The 19,374-nt window shown below is 41.3% G+C and overlaps 1 protein-coding gene across 3 annotated transcripts in view; it reads left to right on the forward strand.

Moving 5' to 3' along the window:
* LOC138761771 (diacylglycerol kinase beta) overlaps window positions 1-19,374 on the forward strand; it is a 618,073-nt gene that overhangs the window by 288,106 nt on the left and 310,593 nt on the right. For all 3 annotated transcript variants that reach the window (XM_069934483.1, XM_069934480.1, XM_069934482.1), the window contains 3 exons: window positions 12,411-12,460; window positions 14,673-14,747; window positions 16,769-16,888. In XM_069934483.1, the coding sequence (XP_069790584.1) occupies window positions 12,411-12,460; window positions 14,673-14,747; window positions 16,769-16,888 (245 nt within the window). The remainder of the gene's footprint in view (window positions 1-12,410; window positions 12,461-14,672; window positions 14,748-16,768; window positions 16,889-19,374) is intronic.

A 19,374-nucleotide genomic window follows, 5' to 3' on the forward strand; every position in this document is an offset into this window, starting at 1 on the left:
TTTGCGCATTCCGGTTTCCTCCCACATTTCAAAAACATACGGGTTGTAGGTTACTTGGCTAGTTGGGCAGCACAGGCTTAAATTTAGAGCTCTGACATGATTTGAATGCATCTCTCCTTCAGCGAATTGTTAAACTTGAATCTGGAAATGAGTGGTTTTACTGCCACAACATGTATTTTTGTGGTTTTTTAGTTAAATTTGCTGTAATATTTAGCAAGATGTAAACTTAAGGCAACAATAGGATCAACATACTGACAATAAAATGTGCACAGTGATATTTGGACATAGACTGGGGGATTGCTTTTGTGAGCACCCTTGCTCTGTCCATTGCAACAGCAAGGACTTCTCAGTGGCCAGTCACTTTAATTCCACACACCATTGCCACTGTCCATATCTCATGTACTGTAAAGTTGAGACCACTCTTGAATGGGGCGAACATCATCTTGTATTCTCTCTCAACAGTCTCTAACTAGACAGCATCAATATCCACCTCCAACTTCCATTAACCCCCCCCCTTGCCTTGTCTTATTCTTTTCCTCATTCTTCTGTTTCCCTTTCTTCAGCTCCCCAACCCCTTCCCCTCCTTCTCTTTTCAGAGAGCTACCTCTCAGCCCTCTTCTCCCATCACTTCTTAGCTCCTTTCTCTTCTACTCTCCCACTTATATCCAACCACATCCCCCACCACACCATTTTATTTGTGTCAGTCTGATTTTTGGCACTCCTGAAGAAGGGACAAGGCCCCAATGGATGCTGTGAGACCTGCTGAGTTTCTCCAGCAATTTTGTGTACTACACTCAAGCCCAGTAGCTGCAGATTTTCTTGTTTACCAACTGATATTTGGACAGTGAGATCACAGTAAAAGCTATTTCATGCTTGACCAAATTAGTTTGCCCTGTAAAACAGTGGAGATTTTACACAAGCAGCAGAGAAAAGTAAGTTAGAGAAGCATATATAAAACAAAATTAGCTGCTGCCTGCCATTGTCGCTCCAACAACCGAACCCTGCTGCAAATGGTCTCTCGGGGGCAAAAGACTTACCCTACTGTCGATGATTTTTGCATTGAATTTTAATTTCAAATTTTTATTGCAGTAATCTGATTATTTTTATTCTGGTCCCTCATCTACTGTAAATTATAAAACATCATTTTTAGAGGAAGGAATAATTCAGAATCAGAATTTATTGTCAGGAACAAGTCATGAAATTCAGTGTTTCGCAGCAACGGCAGCAAATATTCATATTATAACCATCTTGTGACATGACTATTAAAAATAAAATTAAATAAAAATAATAGAGCATGAAAACTAAGGCAGGATCTTTGGTTCATTAATTATTCCGGAATCTGATGGCAGCGGGAAAGAAGCTGTCCTTGTGCTGCTGAGTGCTCGTCTTTAGCCTCCTGTACCTTTTCCCCAATGGTAGCAGAATGAAGAGGGACGGCCTGGGTGGTGGGGGTCTTTGAGGATAGAGGCTGCTTTTTTAAGACACCGCCTCATGTAGATGTCCTCAATGGAGTGGTCTCATGCCTGTGAAGTCGCAGGCTGAGTTAACAATCTTTTGGAGTTTATTCTTGCCCTGAGAGTTGGTGCCTCATACCAGGTAGTGATGCAACCAGCCAATATGCTCTCCATGGTACACTGTTAAAAATTTACGGGAGTCTTTGGTGACATACTGAATCTCCTCAAGCACCTCACACTAAGTCTAGCCGCTGGCGAGCTTTCTTTGTGATTACCTCAACGTGAAGGTTCCAGGACAGATCCTCGGAGATGTTGACACCCAGGAATTTGAAGTTCTTGACTCTCTCAACTACTGAGCTCTCGATAAGGACTGGGTTGTGTTCCCCTGACTTCCTTATGAAGTGCACAATCATCTTGGTTTTGTTGATGTTGAATAAAGGTTATTTGTCGTTGCACCATTCAACGAGCTGATCCATCTCCCTCTCGAACGCTTCCTCATTGCTGTTGGTGATTCTGCCGACAACTGTGGTGTCATCGGCAAACTCGTTCATACCATTGAAATTGTGCCTGGCCCCACAGTCATGCGTGTATAACAAGTAGAGCTGTGTGCGAAGCACACACCCTTGGGATGCGTCTCTGTTGATGATCAGTGAGGAGGTGACGTTGTTTCCAATTCATACTGACTGTGGTCTTCCGATGAGAAAGTCAAGGATCCAGTTGCATCGGGGGGTACATAGGGCCAGAGTGTGTAGCTTCTTGACCAGCACTGAGGGAATAATGGTATTGAAGGCCGAGCTGCAGTCGATGAAGAGCTGTTTCTGAGGTGATGCGGAGCTCAGTCGAGAGCCAACGATATTGCATCTGCTGTGGAGCGATTGTGACAAGAGGTGAATTGCAGTGGGTCCAGATCTTTACTTAGGTACGTGCTGCTTCTGCCCATGACCAGCCTCTCGAAGCATTTCATCCCAGTAGAAGTTAGGGCTATGGGCGGTATTTAAATATTTGCATATTTAAATCATAGTCATCCAATTCATGTCACCCAGGTCCAGTGTCATGAAATGACAATAGATAAAAGCAGAGAAATTTGAAGTAAAAAAAACCCAAATGACTAGATAGAGCATGACTGGTCTGGTACTTGTTTGATGTCTGCAAACAATTTGTTCCCCAGAACTGCTATATTCACAACTGCCACAAGAGGGAGCTCTGAAACCTCCAAAATAATGGGCTTGATTTCTAATGACAGACAGCTGCCAGTCGTTAGAACCTCTCCCCCCTGCAGTCTGTTCGAAGTCAGTTTGTCTGCGAACTTGAGATAGCACAGGACCTGAGTGAACAAGGAAACCAACAAGGCATCTCCTCAACTCATTGGATCGCCATTTTAAGACTAAAGAAGAGGTAAAATAGTGCTTGGAATTTTCATTAGGAGCAAGTATCACAAACTCTTATTTAATTTCAGATATTTTGTAAGCAAAAAGGCACGTCAAAGCCCTCAGCACTTGACGAATTAATATTTTTAGATGGTCGGCTGTCAAATTTTGTATTAGAAGCAGCCAATTTTGATATGGTCATTAAACTTTAACACCAATTTTATTTTCCCTTGCCACAGACGATGCAGATTTGCTGAGTATTTCCAGCAATCTCCTCTTTATTTCATGGTTCCAACATGTGCAGTGTTCTTAACAGTTGCAGCTCAGAATCTCTCTCTCTCTCTCTGCCCCCCCCCCCCACCCCTTTGTCCTCATTCAACTTCTGTTGGCATCTCCAGATGGGTCAGGTGCTATTATCAAGTCCTGACTGCCCTCTCCCAGTCACCACCACCACCAGATTCTTGGTGTCCAATCTATAACCTCTTTCTGCTTCCCTCACTCTAAAAGCAGGTTTTAGCTCTGCCTTTTCCTTTTTTCTGCAAGAAGATCATTAATTTTATTCCTTGCTGCCTGACCTGTTGGGTACGCACAGCATTTCTTTTGTTTGAGCCGAGGCAGTGCTAGACCACTTGAATGACAGCGAAGAGCTGGTACAATGTAGAGACGGGTTAAATGTAAGTAAAAGCTGTTGTACTGCAAGGTATCCAACCAATAGCACAGGTAGAGTGCCTTTCTGGTAAAAAAGGGGCTTTAGGCTGTGATACTTGGGGGGTGAGAATTTCACCAAAACATGTAGGAAATGTGTATATATGCTGATTTATTGCAGAAGCTTTAACCTGGTTGTGGTGAAGCATCTCCTTTGAGCCCCAATGATTGTGCACGTGTCCTAATTGTTCATCAGAGTAGATGAGTTGTGCAGGTGGCAGGTTCACAAATTGCATCAACCCATTGCCACCTCTGAGAAAGGCACATCAAGATGGGTCCTTTGATTGCTGGCAGATGTTATTAGAGAAAGAGGCAGCTGGAGCTCATTCATACTCCTGCCACATTTGATGCAAGCTCAGCACTTTGAGACATCTTTCAAATCTGAGATGAGAAATGTTGGACTGCAGACACCATTATATATCTGGGAGAGAAAAGGTATTTGAGGAGAGGTCATTACTCATTATACTTAACAGGAAGGATCATGTGGAGATGGTGTCAATGTGGAGAGGCCATGCAGCAAACAGAGCCCTTGTCATGGAGTCACACAGCACAGAACAAGCCCTTCAGCCCAATGTCAATGCCAACTAAGTTACTGGTCTAATGTCAATGCCATCCAAGTTACCGGTCTGAGTAACTCATTCACCCACTTTTGACCTATACCTTTTTAAAAACTTCCTATCCATACATCTTTCCAAATATCTTGCTTGAACATGAACTATTTGACAGAGGTTGGCCAAAGATGATAGATATTGTCAAGGCTGACAACAGAAACTACCCAGAGGAGGCTAATTATCTTTCCATCTCTCTGGAAGTAGAGAACCTCCATTCAACCACACAACGATCCATCATTTGCAATCTGTGCGTTCCATTGACCAGATAAGGTGGTGTCTGAAAACATCCCACTTCTTGCCACAGATGTTTGTAAGGTTTGTGTTTAATTCGCAAGCACACTGAACAATCAAATGGAAAGATTGAGAATGTGGTAAAAATAGCTGTCACTTTTGAGAAAGGAGGAGAAAAATCTCCTTCCTCCCCCCACCATTACCCCCCCCCCCATCAATGTAATCTACCAGGATCATTGTCTGAAGAGGGTGTGCAATATCATTGAAGACCCCTCCACCCTGCCCACAGCATCTTTTAACTGCTCCCATTGGGAAAGAGATACAGGAGTTTCAGAGCCAGTACCACCAGGCTGAGAAACAGCTTCTTACCATGGGCAGTGAGAATGCTGAATGACCAAAGGAATTGCTCTCATTAACCATCTAAGACTCTCAAATTGACAAAATAAAATCTATTTATTTATTTATTTATTTGCATATACAAATGCTGGTCCACATTATGTATTATCTGTCTGTATGTGTGTTATGTCAGATTGTGTGTCTGCATGCTTTGCACTGAGGACCGGAGAACACAGTTTCGTCGGGTTGTACTTATGCAATCAGATGATAATGAACTTGACTTGGGGTCCTTGTGGGTACCTTGGTACTTCAGCAAATTGAAGAACCACAAAGCCAAGGTTTAATTCTACACCAGCCAAGAACCGATGAATCACTAAGTAAAACATTATTACAAACAGCTGCAACGTTTCTGAAGGCTAAAATTCCAACAGGAATAAGCAGACAACTGAAGGGGGATACACCGGCTTCAGCTACAATGGGACAGTGAAGATGATGTCACACTTAGAGAGTGGCAATTAATGTGTCTGCCTCAGCTTCAGGAACCCCAATATTCTCCGTGAGAGACCACTGGTTTCCTGCTTTTTGGAATATGTATGATTAACTATAATATGTATTGCTCAACTTTTTATAGCCTTTTAGATGAAAATCAAAAACTTCACCAGACAGAGGTCAATTGAAGTAACTTGTGAAACAAGTTTTGCAGAAAGTAGCCTGTACCGTGAAAAAGGGACCATTGTTCACGTATCAAATAGTCAGTTATGTTAAACAAGCAAGTCTTTTGAATATTGATGATAGAATAGCAGGCCCGAGGCAGACAAAATTCCTCACTTATTGCATGTGGCTCTTTAGTTTGTAGATTGTAGAACTTTCACACAAGTGTGCCCTTTACATGGTGGAGACTTGTCAGATGAGCATGACTTCCAGTGCACATTGCCTTCCAACCACAACAAACTGCAAAAAAACCATGCACTCTGTATACTGTGGCAGGGCAGTTGCATTCAGACTATATTCAGCCATTGTAGCGAATGTACAGGATGTGCTTGCCACCTCTCTGTAGAAAACAAGTCACGAAGACATTGGCCTGTGCTCATGACTCAAAATGTTTAAGTGTTCAAAGTCCTGTGTTAGTTTCTTGAATAATGATTCATTCATTGAATTGTTGGAAATTCAGGTCTGAGAAAGAAAGCCGTTTTAGGATAGAATGGGAAGAAGATGTTATGTTCATTTATAAAATGGTGTGCTTTACCTGCAAAGAATCACTCAAATAAACAGTTGAGAATACAGTAAAGCCACTAGTTTCCAGCACCTATGGGGATTGGAAGATGCTGGGAAAGTGAATTTTCTGGCTGTGTTGCGTGATTGGCAAATTACAAGCGAGTCACGTCATTTTTAAACTTCCACATTTTTAACCTATTTATTCCCCACAATTTTTTTTTTGTTGCTTAAAGCTGCTGGTTCCTTGAATTCCAGATAACAGGGGTTTTACTGTATTACCCTAAAAAGAATTCAAGTATCCTCCAGGGTCAAAAGTAACAAGGTACCTGCTTTCGAATTTCTATTTTCAGTCAGGAAGTTGATAAAGAAGCAAATCTAGCTTTGTTATTTTGTGGATTGTTGCATCTAGGACATCCATTATCCAACAGAATTTGTTAGGAAGAATGTTGTAGGAGTGGTTGCAGCTTTAGATCAAAATAACTCAAAAACTCAGTAAAATGCAAATAGCAATCTAAAAACATCATGGTGGAAATGAAGGGTAGTAGCAGTAAGTGTGTGTGTAGATTCTTTCCATAAATGTAAAGTAGGTTAAGAATACAATTATATGCAACTTGTTGATGTCATGTGGCTCTAGGTATCTCTGAGAGAGCCATCCCATTTCTGATGATAATTAATGTCCTGTTATCCTCTATTTCCATCATCGCCCCCAGTTTCCTGGCAAAACAAATGGAAAAGTTTTGTTGCATATGCAGCTTCCAGGGTAATAAGTGGATAAAGTTTCATGGACACTTTTATTGGTGTGATCAGTTCACAATTTCCAGTAATGCTGCCAAAAATGTTGGCTTTAGGTCTGACACTTCATTGAAACAAAAGCTCCTTTTCCATTGGCACTTTGTCCCAGGAATTGATGGCAAAGTTACTGGTTAAGGGTCCAGTGGAAAAGTGAATTAATCGGCATGCTGGTGTCAAATCACGCAGGTGATTGATGGCCTCGACCCCTACTCACATCCCTGGCGTCAGCTGATGCCAGTGTGCAAATTAAACCAGTGGGGGAAAAGAGGACAAGTTGCATCCCAGGACTATTGTTAGACTCTCTATCCCAGGGGTGGCTTGTCAGTGTGAAAGCAAGTAGTGTCCTGGATAAAAGTGGCCCAGTGGGAACAGCAAAAATGGCCTCTTTAACCAGGACACTGCATGGCCAATTCACTGGGATGCCAGTGGAAAAGGGGCTAAAGTATGATTGAAGCTACATACGATTTACTTTGTCGGTGTCACTGCCATTCATGCAAGGAACAAAATTGTTAACAAGACACATGCTCCTCAAATCAATTGCTCAAATAGCTAAAAAAAAAATTAGGAGTATGCTATAAATAGTATGTACCCTACGAACTGGCACAGATATTTAAGTTTGCATCCTAGATCATGAGCTGGTTACATCATTAGTATGCAATTTATTAAGGCCAAGAGTAATATTTATGCGTAATTTGATGATTGAAAATTGGCATCAGGCATATAGAGCTGCCTGGGTGAAATTCATTCAATTTCTTTCAACTTTAAGAAATTGGAGATGTTTGTGTTGAATCTTTTCTAATTAGCTGAGTAGTGACCAGTAGTGATCATTGTATCTGTCCCAGGATGAGGTCTTCCTTCCAGATTATCAGAGATAGCCTCCTTCTTCAAACAACCTGGCTACCCCTCTACCACCATCAACTCAGCCCTCAGCTGCATATCCTCCAATTCACGCACGTCTGCTCTGGCCCCCTCCATCCCCAGACACATCAGAGACATCAGATTCCCCTTGTCCTCACCTCCCATCCCATCAGGCTCTGCATCTAACATGTTATCCTCTGCCATTTCTACCACTTACAATGTGATCCCACCACCGGACACATATTTCCCTTTTGACCTTCTGCAGGGACCACTCCTCACTTCCCACCAACCGCTCCCTTGGCACCTGCCCCGTGACTGCAGGAGGTGCTCTACTTGTATCTACACCTCTGTTCAAGGCCCCATTGTCTTCCTCTTTCACAGAGCCAAAAATGACCCTCCCTTCCCCCAATCAATTATCACCTTTCCTCCCTTCCCTCTTATCATATCCAATTAACATATTTTGTCTGTTGTTCTTTACTCTTCATCCTACCAGTCTTCCCTTTTCACCAGTCAATAAATCCAGATGCCTGTCTGTTTTTTTTACATTTAATTTGAGGAAGAGCTCAGGCCTGAAACGTGTCCTATTCACTTTGCAGGAGCTGCTGAGTTCCTCCAGCATTTTTGTGGTTTTACTACAACCACACAGTCTACAGTCTTTTGTGTTTCCCTTCTCGGAATAGTGACCGGGGGATGGTTAGTGCAACGCTATTATAGCGGCAGCAACCTGGCTTAGAATCTAACAGAGTCTGCAAGGAGTTTGTCCATTCTTCCTGTGACTCACGTGGCTTTCCTTTGGGTGCTCTAGTTCCCTCCCACCCTCGGGGTTAATTGGTGTATTTGGGTTGCGTGAGCTCGTGGGTTGTAAGGGCCTGTTACTGTGCTGTATCTCTAAATTAAAAATTAAATTACAGCGGAGATTGAATCTTCAAAACAATTATTAAAAATAAACAAGCAATAAAATGCAAAACAAACCAACTGGTTATACCATATTCATGCTGAATCCACTGATATCAATACAAAATCTTATGAACCACACCTTCTGGTAACCAGTATAACTACAATTAAAAGTCCATTTTCATGAGCTATAACTATTGGAATTAATTGTCAAAATAGTTTGTTGATACTTAAATATTGTCATAGGTCCTAACTGCAATTCCTGATTTGCTGATATGCTGCATTTCCTGTTGTCTCCCATAAAAATGCACGTGAACATAGGCCCCTTAGCATGGTCATCCTTTATATCCACCTCATCATAGCTGCTTTCTGATATAATTGTCAAGTTGCATCAGTTCTGCAGAAACTCAGATGTGTGCAAAAGGTGCTTAATCCATCCTTTCCTTTAGCATTGCAGTCCCACTTGATGATCAATCAGTGGGGAATTAGAAATCCTGTTTCAGATTTAATTAGGTTGTTTGTATTTCTCTCTTTTGTTGAACTATGATGTGAGATTTTCATACCATGACTTGAATAATAACTTCTGTTTCACTAAAGCTTTAATGTATACTGATTTTTCTGTAGCCGTTGCCATAAACTAGTAATTACACACTTGATCCAACTGATTAAATTAGGAGAGGTTATAATTTGGAAAAATTATGCATCAAAGTTTTATTTGCAGTCATACAGAGTACTTAGAGTGGGAATTCACAGTATAGACTCCAAATTCAGGTTAAAGGTCTTGTAGAACACGAGTATCAACTATTATCTCTCTCTCTCTCTTAGTTTTCAGGCAATTAATTCTTTGCTATTATACTTTAAAATGGTGTTGAGGAAAATTTGCATCTACATTTCTACCAGCACCCATCTTCTAGTTGTTTGATCCAATGATAATGGAGGAATAATTGACTATTAAAGCTGTCTAGGTTGGTGGCATGATGCATTGATGCCTCATGGGACTTGCTGAAAGGAACGAGCTCTTGCCTCCATAATATTCCCCATAATGGTCATACGAATATGACATAGACAATGATGCACCCCAAAGGCTACATTCCACTTTTTCTGTGCACCTTCTATGTAAGTTGATAAGGGAATTTGAGAAGTTTTGTATCGAATGCACGTTATAAAATGAAGACATGTAGGCATCTATTTGCCTATAGCTATTAATGCCAGGTGAGTCTGAAGCTGCATTGTGTTATCCCTCACCTGTTACACTTCACTATTCTTTGCAATGTATTTCAACAATTTTTTTTATATCTTACATTTGCATGTGTTTTTCGAACCTGCACTGGATAGTCGAAAATTACAATGTCATGAAAAATGCAGCTGTTTATCTTTTTAGATGAGCCTGTGCTAAATTTTTATTTAGGTCAATGTATTGTTTCACCCTAAAATGTAATGAACAAGTTTGGGAACCTAATCCACTTTTATGAAGACAAATAAACAAACCGAGGTTGAAAAGGTGAAGGCTGAAAAGGTGCTCAAAACTGGCAACAAAACTAAAAGAAAAAAATCAATTATCAATTCAGTCCATTAGGGTTACGTCTGAGTAGTTTGTCACAGCCAAAAAATAGAATATAAGAAAACAGCAGAGAGAAAAAAAAATCATCCACCAAGGTTACTAACCTTAGGACTGATTATAATTAACAATCTTGTAAGTGTGCAAATTATCATAGGGTTGTAAAAAAATGTTTCATGAATGTTTATGATTAGAGAGTAGAAGTTAAAAAGCCATTAATATAACAGCCACTTTGTTATAATTCTGAAGGAATGAAACCAGTTTGAACACTGTCTTCCCAGGCCATCAAAATGAAGAGTAGTGTTAAATGCCAAATATATGGTGTCATGTTTATACTGATATGCTGCCTTTATTCTATTCATTGATGAGGCCAACACTGAATGCACTTGAGAAGGTGGTTGTGAGCTGCCATTTTGAAGTACTGCAGGCCTGCTGGCTAAGGTATCCTGTAATGCTATTGGGGAGTGAGAGGAACAATGAAAGAACAGCCTTATGTTGATATGTCTTCTCTCTCATTTCTAAACCATTGAGAGTCGACAGATTGGATATGCCCTGTGTTTTTGTGGACAGGACATGCCTGGACAATTTTCTAAACTGTCAGGTGGCTGACCCTGTTGCAAACATGTCTGGTCCCATAGGTTTTGCTGTATCACTTTTTAACAAGCTGAGCTTGATCTTCCAACACTCTGGAGCTACATCCCATCATTATTTCCCTGGAGCCCCCACTTCCAATCAGCTCTTTAGTTTTCCACCACTTTGTGACTGAATGTGGCAGGACTGTAGACTTTAATCTGATCAGTTGAACAAGCAAAGAGAAGTTGGGGGACACAGCAGATCAGGCAGCATCCACAGAGAGAAATAGAGAGTCAACATATCAGGTCGGGACCCTGGCAACAAGACTGATCAGTTGGCTCTGAGATAGCTTAGCTTTATTGTCTGCTATTTTTGCAGAGCTGTCCAATGTTGTAGCTTCACCAGGTTGGCACAGATTCTAGGTTCACTTGGTGCAGTTCCCAGCATTCCATTCTGCATTTTTAATTCAATCAGGATTGGTCACATGCCACAATAGGAATGGCAAGGCAAGCACTGTGCTTGAGTTATGGATTGTGGTGGTTGACACAATCGTTCCCTATGGAAGTGGATCTTCAAATTCCTCAATGGCAGATCCCAATTGGTGCAAATCAGCAATGTGACCTCCTCCTCGCTGACCATCAGCATAGAGACATCTCAAGGCTTCTTGCTTAGTCCCCTGCTCTATTCCTTTTCATTTGGCTCCACCACAATCAATAAATTTGCTAAAGACACCACTTTAGGTGGTTGAATAACATGTAATGACATCAGAAAAAGGGTGAAGTTGTAGAATTTGGTTGGGTGGTGACAGAACACAATCTAGATCTGAACATCAGCAAGAGTTAGATCCTTATTATGGAATCTGGGAAGGTTTTAGCAAGGGACCATGCTACTGTCTTATTAATGCGATGGTGGTGGAGAGCGCGAATACCTTTAAGTTTCTAGAAGTTCACATATTGGAGGACCTTTTCTGAGCCAGTATCGAGTGCTCTATCAAACTTCAACAGGTGTACTAGAAAGTACAGGAATGTGCCATTCGAGCAACATCCAACTGCATATATGTACGTGGTCCAATAATTATTCTGTTATCGCAAGCAAGTCCTCAGCAATTTAGAAAAAGTGATCGCTAGCTATAGGATATTGTATACTGTATACTCAAACTAATCACACTCCCCCTCTCTCTCCCCATCAGTCTCCACACTGATTCTACTGCCCTGCTCTCTCCCCACAGCCCCATGACGGTCCCCACACTGATTCCACTGCGCTGGTCTCTCCCCACAGCCTCGTGTCGGTCCCCACACTGACCCCTACTTAGAAATAAAAAGTTTACAGGTGCACTATCCCATGTAGCTTTGCTAAGTATACAATATGGTGTTTGCATAATGTGCACGTCGCATAGCACCCAATTTCACAGAATGTATCATGGATGTTAAGCAGCGCAAACCTGTTTACTGACTAATTGCATCATGGCCTGGTTTAGAACTTGAGTATTCAGAAAAGCAGAACACTGGAGAAAGTGGCAAACCTAGCCAAATTCACCTCGGGCACTGACCTCGAGACACTGCCTAAAGGAGCCTCATCAACATCGAATCAAGAACCCTTTCCATCACTCTGAGGATTATTTCAAAGAGGAAATTTTGTTCATGTTTGCTCAATAATGTGGTTGGAACAATTCCCACCTTTCCCTAAATTGCAAAAATTCTATTATAGGTTTTATTTCAATACATGTTGCAAATAAAGATTTTTTTATGCAGCTGATAAAAGGAATTGTCATTGGACCAGACAATTATTTTAATATTGTTTCTGCTTTCTTTGACAGTTATGTTTCGGCTTTATGATACAGATGGAAATGGTTTTCTGGACAGCTCTGTAAGTTGTTTTTTTTTTAGATTTTTCAATTTAGACATAACAGCAGCGTAACAGGCCCATTCAGCCCATGAGTCAGCACCACCCAATTTACACCCACTTAAGCTACACCCCCCAGTATGTTTTGAACAGTGGGAAGAAACCAGAGCCCCCTGTGGAAAACCCACACAGACACAGACACAAGCTCCTTACCAACAGCATGGGATATGAACCCTGGTCCTGCTCACTTACACTAGCATTAAGAGTTTGTAAACCTGTAGTATTTAAAACAGGTTTGCTCTTCACTTTATAATAAGAAGCTGTGCCTTTTACAGTTACATACTTTGGTTCAACTCCACAATTGATGCAGGGGAATTTTCCAATGTTCTGAACTCCAGCCCTTCCCCGTCAAATTGACACACAGATTCAGGATTATGAGGAATTGAACAGCAATTCACACTGCTTCCCCCTTAACTGCCTTCCACTCCTTTGGAGTGCTTGAATGTGTTGCCAATCCTCCAGACTGATTAGTTTTCACAAACAAAGACCAATTTCTTTAGTCAACGGTGGAAGAAAATGAGGTAGTTTTACAGCTCAGAAATGAACCGTTTGGCCCAACTTGTTCATGCCAGTCATATGGCCAAACTGAACTCGTTCCATTTACCTGTGTTTAGCTGCTATCCCTCAAAACCATATTCTATCCATGAACCTGTCTAAATATATTTTAAATGACGTGATTGTATTGCCTGTGAAGTTTCCTCTGGCAGCTCATACCATGTACCCTCTGGAAAAAGGTGCCTCACAGCTCCCTTTTAAATCTTTCCCTTTCACCTTAATTTTACGCTTTCTAGTTTTGAACTCCCGATATAGATCTTCTCTCTAACTCTATAAGATCACCTCTCTGCCTCTGGCACTCCAGGGGAAAAAAAAATCCCAGCCTATTTAGGTCTTGAGTTTCAAGAAGAGATTTTCTTGTGAACCTTTTTTTTTGCATTCCTCATATAGCACACAATATTCCAAATGTGATTGTACCAACATCTTATTCAGTGGTAACAAATCTCCCAACCTGTGCTCACTGCCCTAAACAATGAAGGCAATTATGCTCAATGTCTTCTCAACCCTGTTTATTTGTGTCACTACTTTCAGGGTAGACTTGGGTTTCTATAACGTTCTCTCAGGTCCTACCATTCACTGTGCAAATCTGACTTGCTGAAATGCAATACCTCACACTTAACCTGAATTGAACTCCTTCTGCCGTCCCTTGACCCACTTATCCTTTGTACTTTAGATCAGCACACCACTGGTCACAGGCCTTCAATCGGATAAACAGACCAAGAGCACCACCCTCTGACTCCTACCACCAAAGTAATTTTGAATCCAATTGGGTCTCATCTGATTTAACCTTTCAGACCAGCCTAACATGCAGTGCCTCATCAAAGTCCACATTGACAGCATTTACTACCCTCCCCTGATCAATTTTCTTGGTTATTTTTACAAAAATCTCAGCTGTCTTATAATTCTTTGACTAGTTATGTTATTTTTTTAAAAAAATATCAGATATGGGACTGAAAGGAAAAATCATTATCCTGAGAATGATGAATCAGCCAATCCAGCACTGGAGTATATTCACGTTATGATTGGTGCAGAAAGATTATACTTGCACAGGCAGACATAATGGGCCACAATTTTTGGGAGTGTAGGGGTGGGGCTGGAGAATGTCAAGCAATTAATTCTCCAGGAAGACATTCATGGCCAGTTCGGAGGCTAGTTTGACTGCTCCATTTGCTGTAGCTGTGATTGGCTAATTCAGATGCTGGATTTTACGTGTTTGCATGGCTCAACAGCATATAAATCAATTGTTTGTCCTTAGCAATAAGGGAGAAAGTGGCCAAAAATACATGGGTCTTGTATATTTTTGATGTTGTAATTGTAACCGTAATATGTTGAAGCCTGTGAACGCTAATGACACATGCTTTTGTAAATTCACCAGCCGGAAATGTTAACAAAGCTGATAAATATACTGTTTGTGAGATGAACTTTGCTCTACCCATATGGTTCTATTGTTTCAGTGACTTTTTGGAAATAAAACTGACAGCTATTCAGAGGAGCACTTTGCATTAGTAGGAAATCTAATTTCTAATTTCTCCACCGATTTATTTTTTGGCAGATTTCTCCTTTGGTAGATCTGATATGTAAACTCTCAGTTAGTTAACTTTTTGTTTTAATTTAATTGCAGGAATTGGATCGAATCATTAACCAAATGGTTCATGTGGCAGAATATTTGGAATGGGATGCTACTGAACTCAGGCCAGTAAGAAAATCTTATTAACCAAATGATTTTTTTTAAAATATTTTCTTTATGATTTTTCCAAAGTTGAACTCAAACAGTTATCAACATCATCAGTGTCAATATGTACAATATCAGCATTGACTACAGTTTACAGTTATCAATTAAATACGAAATTATCTGCACAGTTCAAGTTATTTCCGTCCCCCTCCCCCCTACCAGACCCTCAACATTTAACTCTTAACTTACTACAGTTACACATGATATTGTGTAAAACATTTATCAGACTTTTGTGGGTTTGTCATGGCACAACGGCCAGAGCTCAGGCTGCTTTCTTTTCTTGAATTTACCTGGTTGAGATAGGATGGACCCCCTCTGCCCCCACCCCACCCACCAATTGAGGAGCAGACAGGGGAAGGTAGAGCGGCGTGCCATGACGGACCACACTATAGTCATGCTCCTATGGAACTTAAGTATAGTTGGCAAATTTTTTTAAAAGTATCATATTTGTTTCTTGAGTTGTAAGTAATTTTTCTCCGGGGGAACACACCTTTGCATTTCCATGTTCCAGCCAGTAATGCTCAGGCAGGAGTCAGACTTCCAGGTAACTGCTATACACTTCCTGGTTACTGCCAATCCGATCATTAACCATGATGGCAGCTCATGATAGTATGATGACATGATCATTTAATGATCAAATTATATTGTATTCACAAACTTTGACCATTGCAAAATCCATGTTGCTTACAAAAATGGAAATCTTGTACTCGCCTTTTTGCAAAACGTGCATCTACAATATTTAGCAAATAATGGAATTAGTTTGATATTTGATATGAAGCATGTTGTCGATCATCTGGCTTCTGGATCCAGTCCATTAGCATGCCTCCCATGCTTAATATATTCCCAATATGTCTCCTATTATTAAAGTACTGTACATCACAAAACAACTTTCCAAGTTTGTTGTATCTCAGTATGATTTTTGGGTCATTTTTGAATACCCTCTTTTCCATCATCACCAATTTTCTGCTCAAACTTTTACCTCTTCAACTTTTGGCTTCACACTCTGGAAAAGTTTCCCCAATATACTGGGAAGAGGTGTGTTACATTTTATATGAATGTTGAAATGGAAACAAAATGGATGTGCGTTGACCTAATTTTCATTTTGAAACTATTCAAGCTGTTTAGAAGTTTCAAAGGGGTTAGGAAAGGAGATAAAAGAGAGGGGTGGAGAGGAATGACATTGCTAATCAGGGATAATATTACTGCTGCAGAAAGGGAGGATGTAATGGTGGGATCATCTACTGTGTGGGTAGAAGCCAAACAGGAAGGGTACCATCAGTCAATTGGGAGTATTCTATAGACTTCCAAATAGCTACCGGGCAGCTAAGTAGGCAGATTTTGGAAAGGTGCAAAAACAACAGAGTTGTTGGGATGGGGTACTTCAAGTTCCCTAATATTGACTAGTGCCTCCCAAGTCCAAAAGGATTAGATGGTCTAGAATTATCTGTCCAAGAAATATTCCTGACAGTATTAGTGGACGGGCCAACTCGAGGGTAGGCCGTATTGGATCTAGTACTGGGTAATGATTCTGGTCAGCTCTTTAAAACTGATTAGACCACACTTGGACTGTTATGTTCATCTCTTGTCACCTCATTATAGGATGGATGTGGAAGTTTTTGAGAAGGGTCAGAGGAGATTTACTAGGGTGGTGCCTGGATTGGAGAAAATGCCTGATGAAGAAAGGTTGGGTGAGCTGAGGGTTTTCAGCTTAGAGCGATGGAGGATGATGGGTGAGGCATCAGAAGCAAGTTTTTTTTTTAAAAAAAGAGAATGGAATGCGCTGCCAGGAGAGGTGTTGGAGGCTGGTTCTATCGGGACATTTAGAAAGGTACATGGATAAGGGAAATGGAGGGTTATGGTCAAATTGATGTGTAGGTTTTCATATATAGGTTGGTACAGTATCATGGGTCGAAGGACCTGTACTGTGCTGTAATAGTCTATGTTCTTGGAAGAATTTCCTGTTTGATTGTGTGTTTCCAACATAGATACTAATGGAGATGATGGAGGAGATTGACTATGATCACGACGGAACTGTTACACTTGAAGAGTGGATCAGAGGAGGGATAACTACTATTCCATTACTGGTCCTCCTTGGCATGGAGACAGTAAGTATAGGGCTGTAAGCAATTATTAGTGAAAATTACAGAGCTCTTCAAAGAAAATATTTTAAGTATAGAGTCATGCTTTTAACTGCCTGAGCTGTTCATAACAACGTGTACTACTGAATAATCATCTTACCTGCTGAAGTTACAGTATGGCACCAGTAATTGTAATATATTCATAATAAAAATGTTAATGGGTTAATGATGGATTGCAACTGCGTGTGATTGTAGTTAATTAATTTTCCTCTTATTTGAAAGACAGTAGGAATCATTAATGTAATTTGATTGTTGAGCATTGGTGTGTAGTACAGCTTCTATCCTAATGAGAAAGCCACACCTTCTGAAACACAGCATTCCCATGTTGCATTCCCACCCAGGTCATCCATGCAAAACTATTACCTCTTGATGACTTGTGTGATGAAGTCATCTGTAGATATGAAAACATTTTCATGAACCTTTTAATAATCATAGTGGGTTTGCTGCAGATTGCAAGAGAGATGGATGGAGATCTCAGCAAGCACGTATCTTACCAGATCCAGGTCTTCATTGGAAGCAATCCCTAAGAAGCAATTCCAACCTGTGGAAGAGCATCACAGTACTGTTAGCACCTCACTCATAAAGTGCTCTTAGGATTCATTCTCTGAATAACTCAAATGGCAATTTTTCAATTGCAATAAAAGTAATTGGGAGTAGTGCGACACTGGTTTTGAAATGTTCTAACATGGTACATGTTGTTTTATTGTTTGTCAGAATATAAATATGGACAATCAGCTCGGTAACAGGCCCTTTCGGCCCACGAGGCTGTGCTGCCCAATTACACCCAATTGACCGACAACCTTAGTATGTTGACAATTTAGCTATGAGATCTAACCAGAACTTCAGATTTACTTGAATGTGATGAGGAATTTATTCCTCTGTGTCTTGGTTTTAAACTTGCAAAGCTTTAATAGTTCAGTCTTCGTCATTTTCTTCTTCTTTGGTAATTTTTCCAATCTTGTGAAGAAGTGAGGTTTCAGTCTGCTCTTCTCAGGCAGTTCCTCCAGACTGGTGATGACTTGCTCCATTTTGTGTTTGTTTTCTGACGTGGATTATAAAGTCAATGTTAAGACCACTGACCCTTACACAGATGGGGCAGGAAGTGGCTGTCAAAACTGGCAAGTTATTCGTTTGCAAGTCACCTCTGGTGCTTAGTGTTAAACTAAGAAAGTCTGAAGATGCTGGGGTAGAGTACAATACAACAAAAGTGCTTGAGAAACGAAGCAAGCCTCACAGCATCCATAGAAAGTAAAGGAACCTGGGCTCTTTGGTTACCTTTCCTATGGATGCTGCCTGACCTGCCAAGTTTGTCCAGCACCTTTGCTGTATTGCCCTCTTGGTGCTAACACAGGGTATCTGTGTGCCCCTAAAGCACACATGTCAAACTTTGGCCCGCGATATAATTATATTTGGCCCGCAAGATCATATTAAATATATATTAGAGTTGGCCCGCTGGCCGCCGCGCCAGTATAGCGCATGCACACTGAAGGTGAAAATGAAGACGCCAGAGGTGTGGAGGGATCTCAGAGTCCCGAATCCTGGGAATCAGAGCGCCGCACTCAACCCGCCTGGCTCCCAGACACAGAGTTGGGGACCATCCTTGCTGGGTCTGCGCTTCAGCGGCGACTCCGGACCGAACGTCTCGTTGGCGATGCCTTCCCTCTCACTCCGTGCGCGGTGGACCCTGCCTCCCGCTCCTTTTGTTGGAGACGAGCCCGGCACCGTGAGATCGCAGTTTAATCCCTCTCCAACCATGGGAGGGGGGTGGGAGCAACGCGCTCTTCTCAGCCAATTCCTCCACCGCCCTGGACGCCGGCGTTTCAACGGGGGGTTTGGGTGCCTTCGTCAGGCAACCGACGTGTTGGTCCAAGACAAGGGGAGAGCGTACAAACTCCACACAGACAGCACCTGAACTCGGGTGAACGTGGAGCTGCGACCCCACATTCCACATCAGGACTGTGTGTAAGATTGGGAGCAGTGAGACGGAAGCTTATTTTGTTCCTGTGATTTAAGCCTTTCTTGGGGTGGGGTGGGGGGGGGTCCTTCTCTGACCACTTGCCTAACAATTAACCTAATCAGATGTGGAGTTACCACAATACAACAGTTCTCAACCTTTTTCTTTCCACTCGCGTCCCTGGTGCTCTGTGATTAGTAAGGGATTGCTTACGGTGGTCTGTGGGTGGAAAGAAAAAGTTTGAAGACCACTGCTTTAATCATCCCTCATTGACTCGTCATGTGCACGGTTTCAGAACGCTAAAGGAAATGGGCCAATGACAATGACAATGAAAGAGTTTATCCAAAACTATTATTAAACATTTATTTTAATAAGAAAAAGTTTAACATTACATGTTGAAAGAAGAGAAAACATGCAGATGTTGTTGAAAATTTTCAATAAATATTTAGTTCGGCCCTCGACTTAGTCCAAGTTTTTAATTTTGGCCCTCTGTGAATTT

The sequence above is a fragment of the Narcine bancroftii genome, chromosome 4 (genome assembly GCF_036971445.1).
Source record: "Narcine bancroftii isolate sNarBan1 chromosome 4, sNarBan1.hap1, whole genome shotgun sequence".
In the NCBI taxonomy this organism is placed as follows: Eukaryota; Metazoa; Chordata; class Chondrichthyes; order Torpediniformes; family Narcinidae; genus Narcine; species Narcine bancroftii.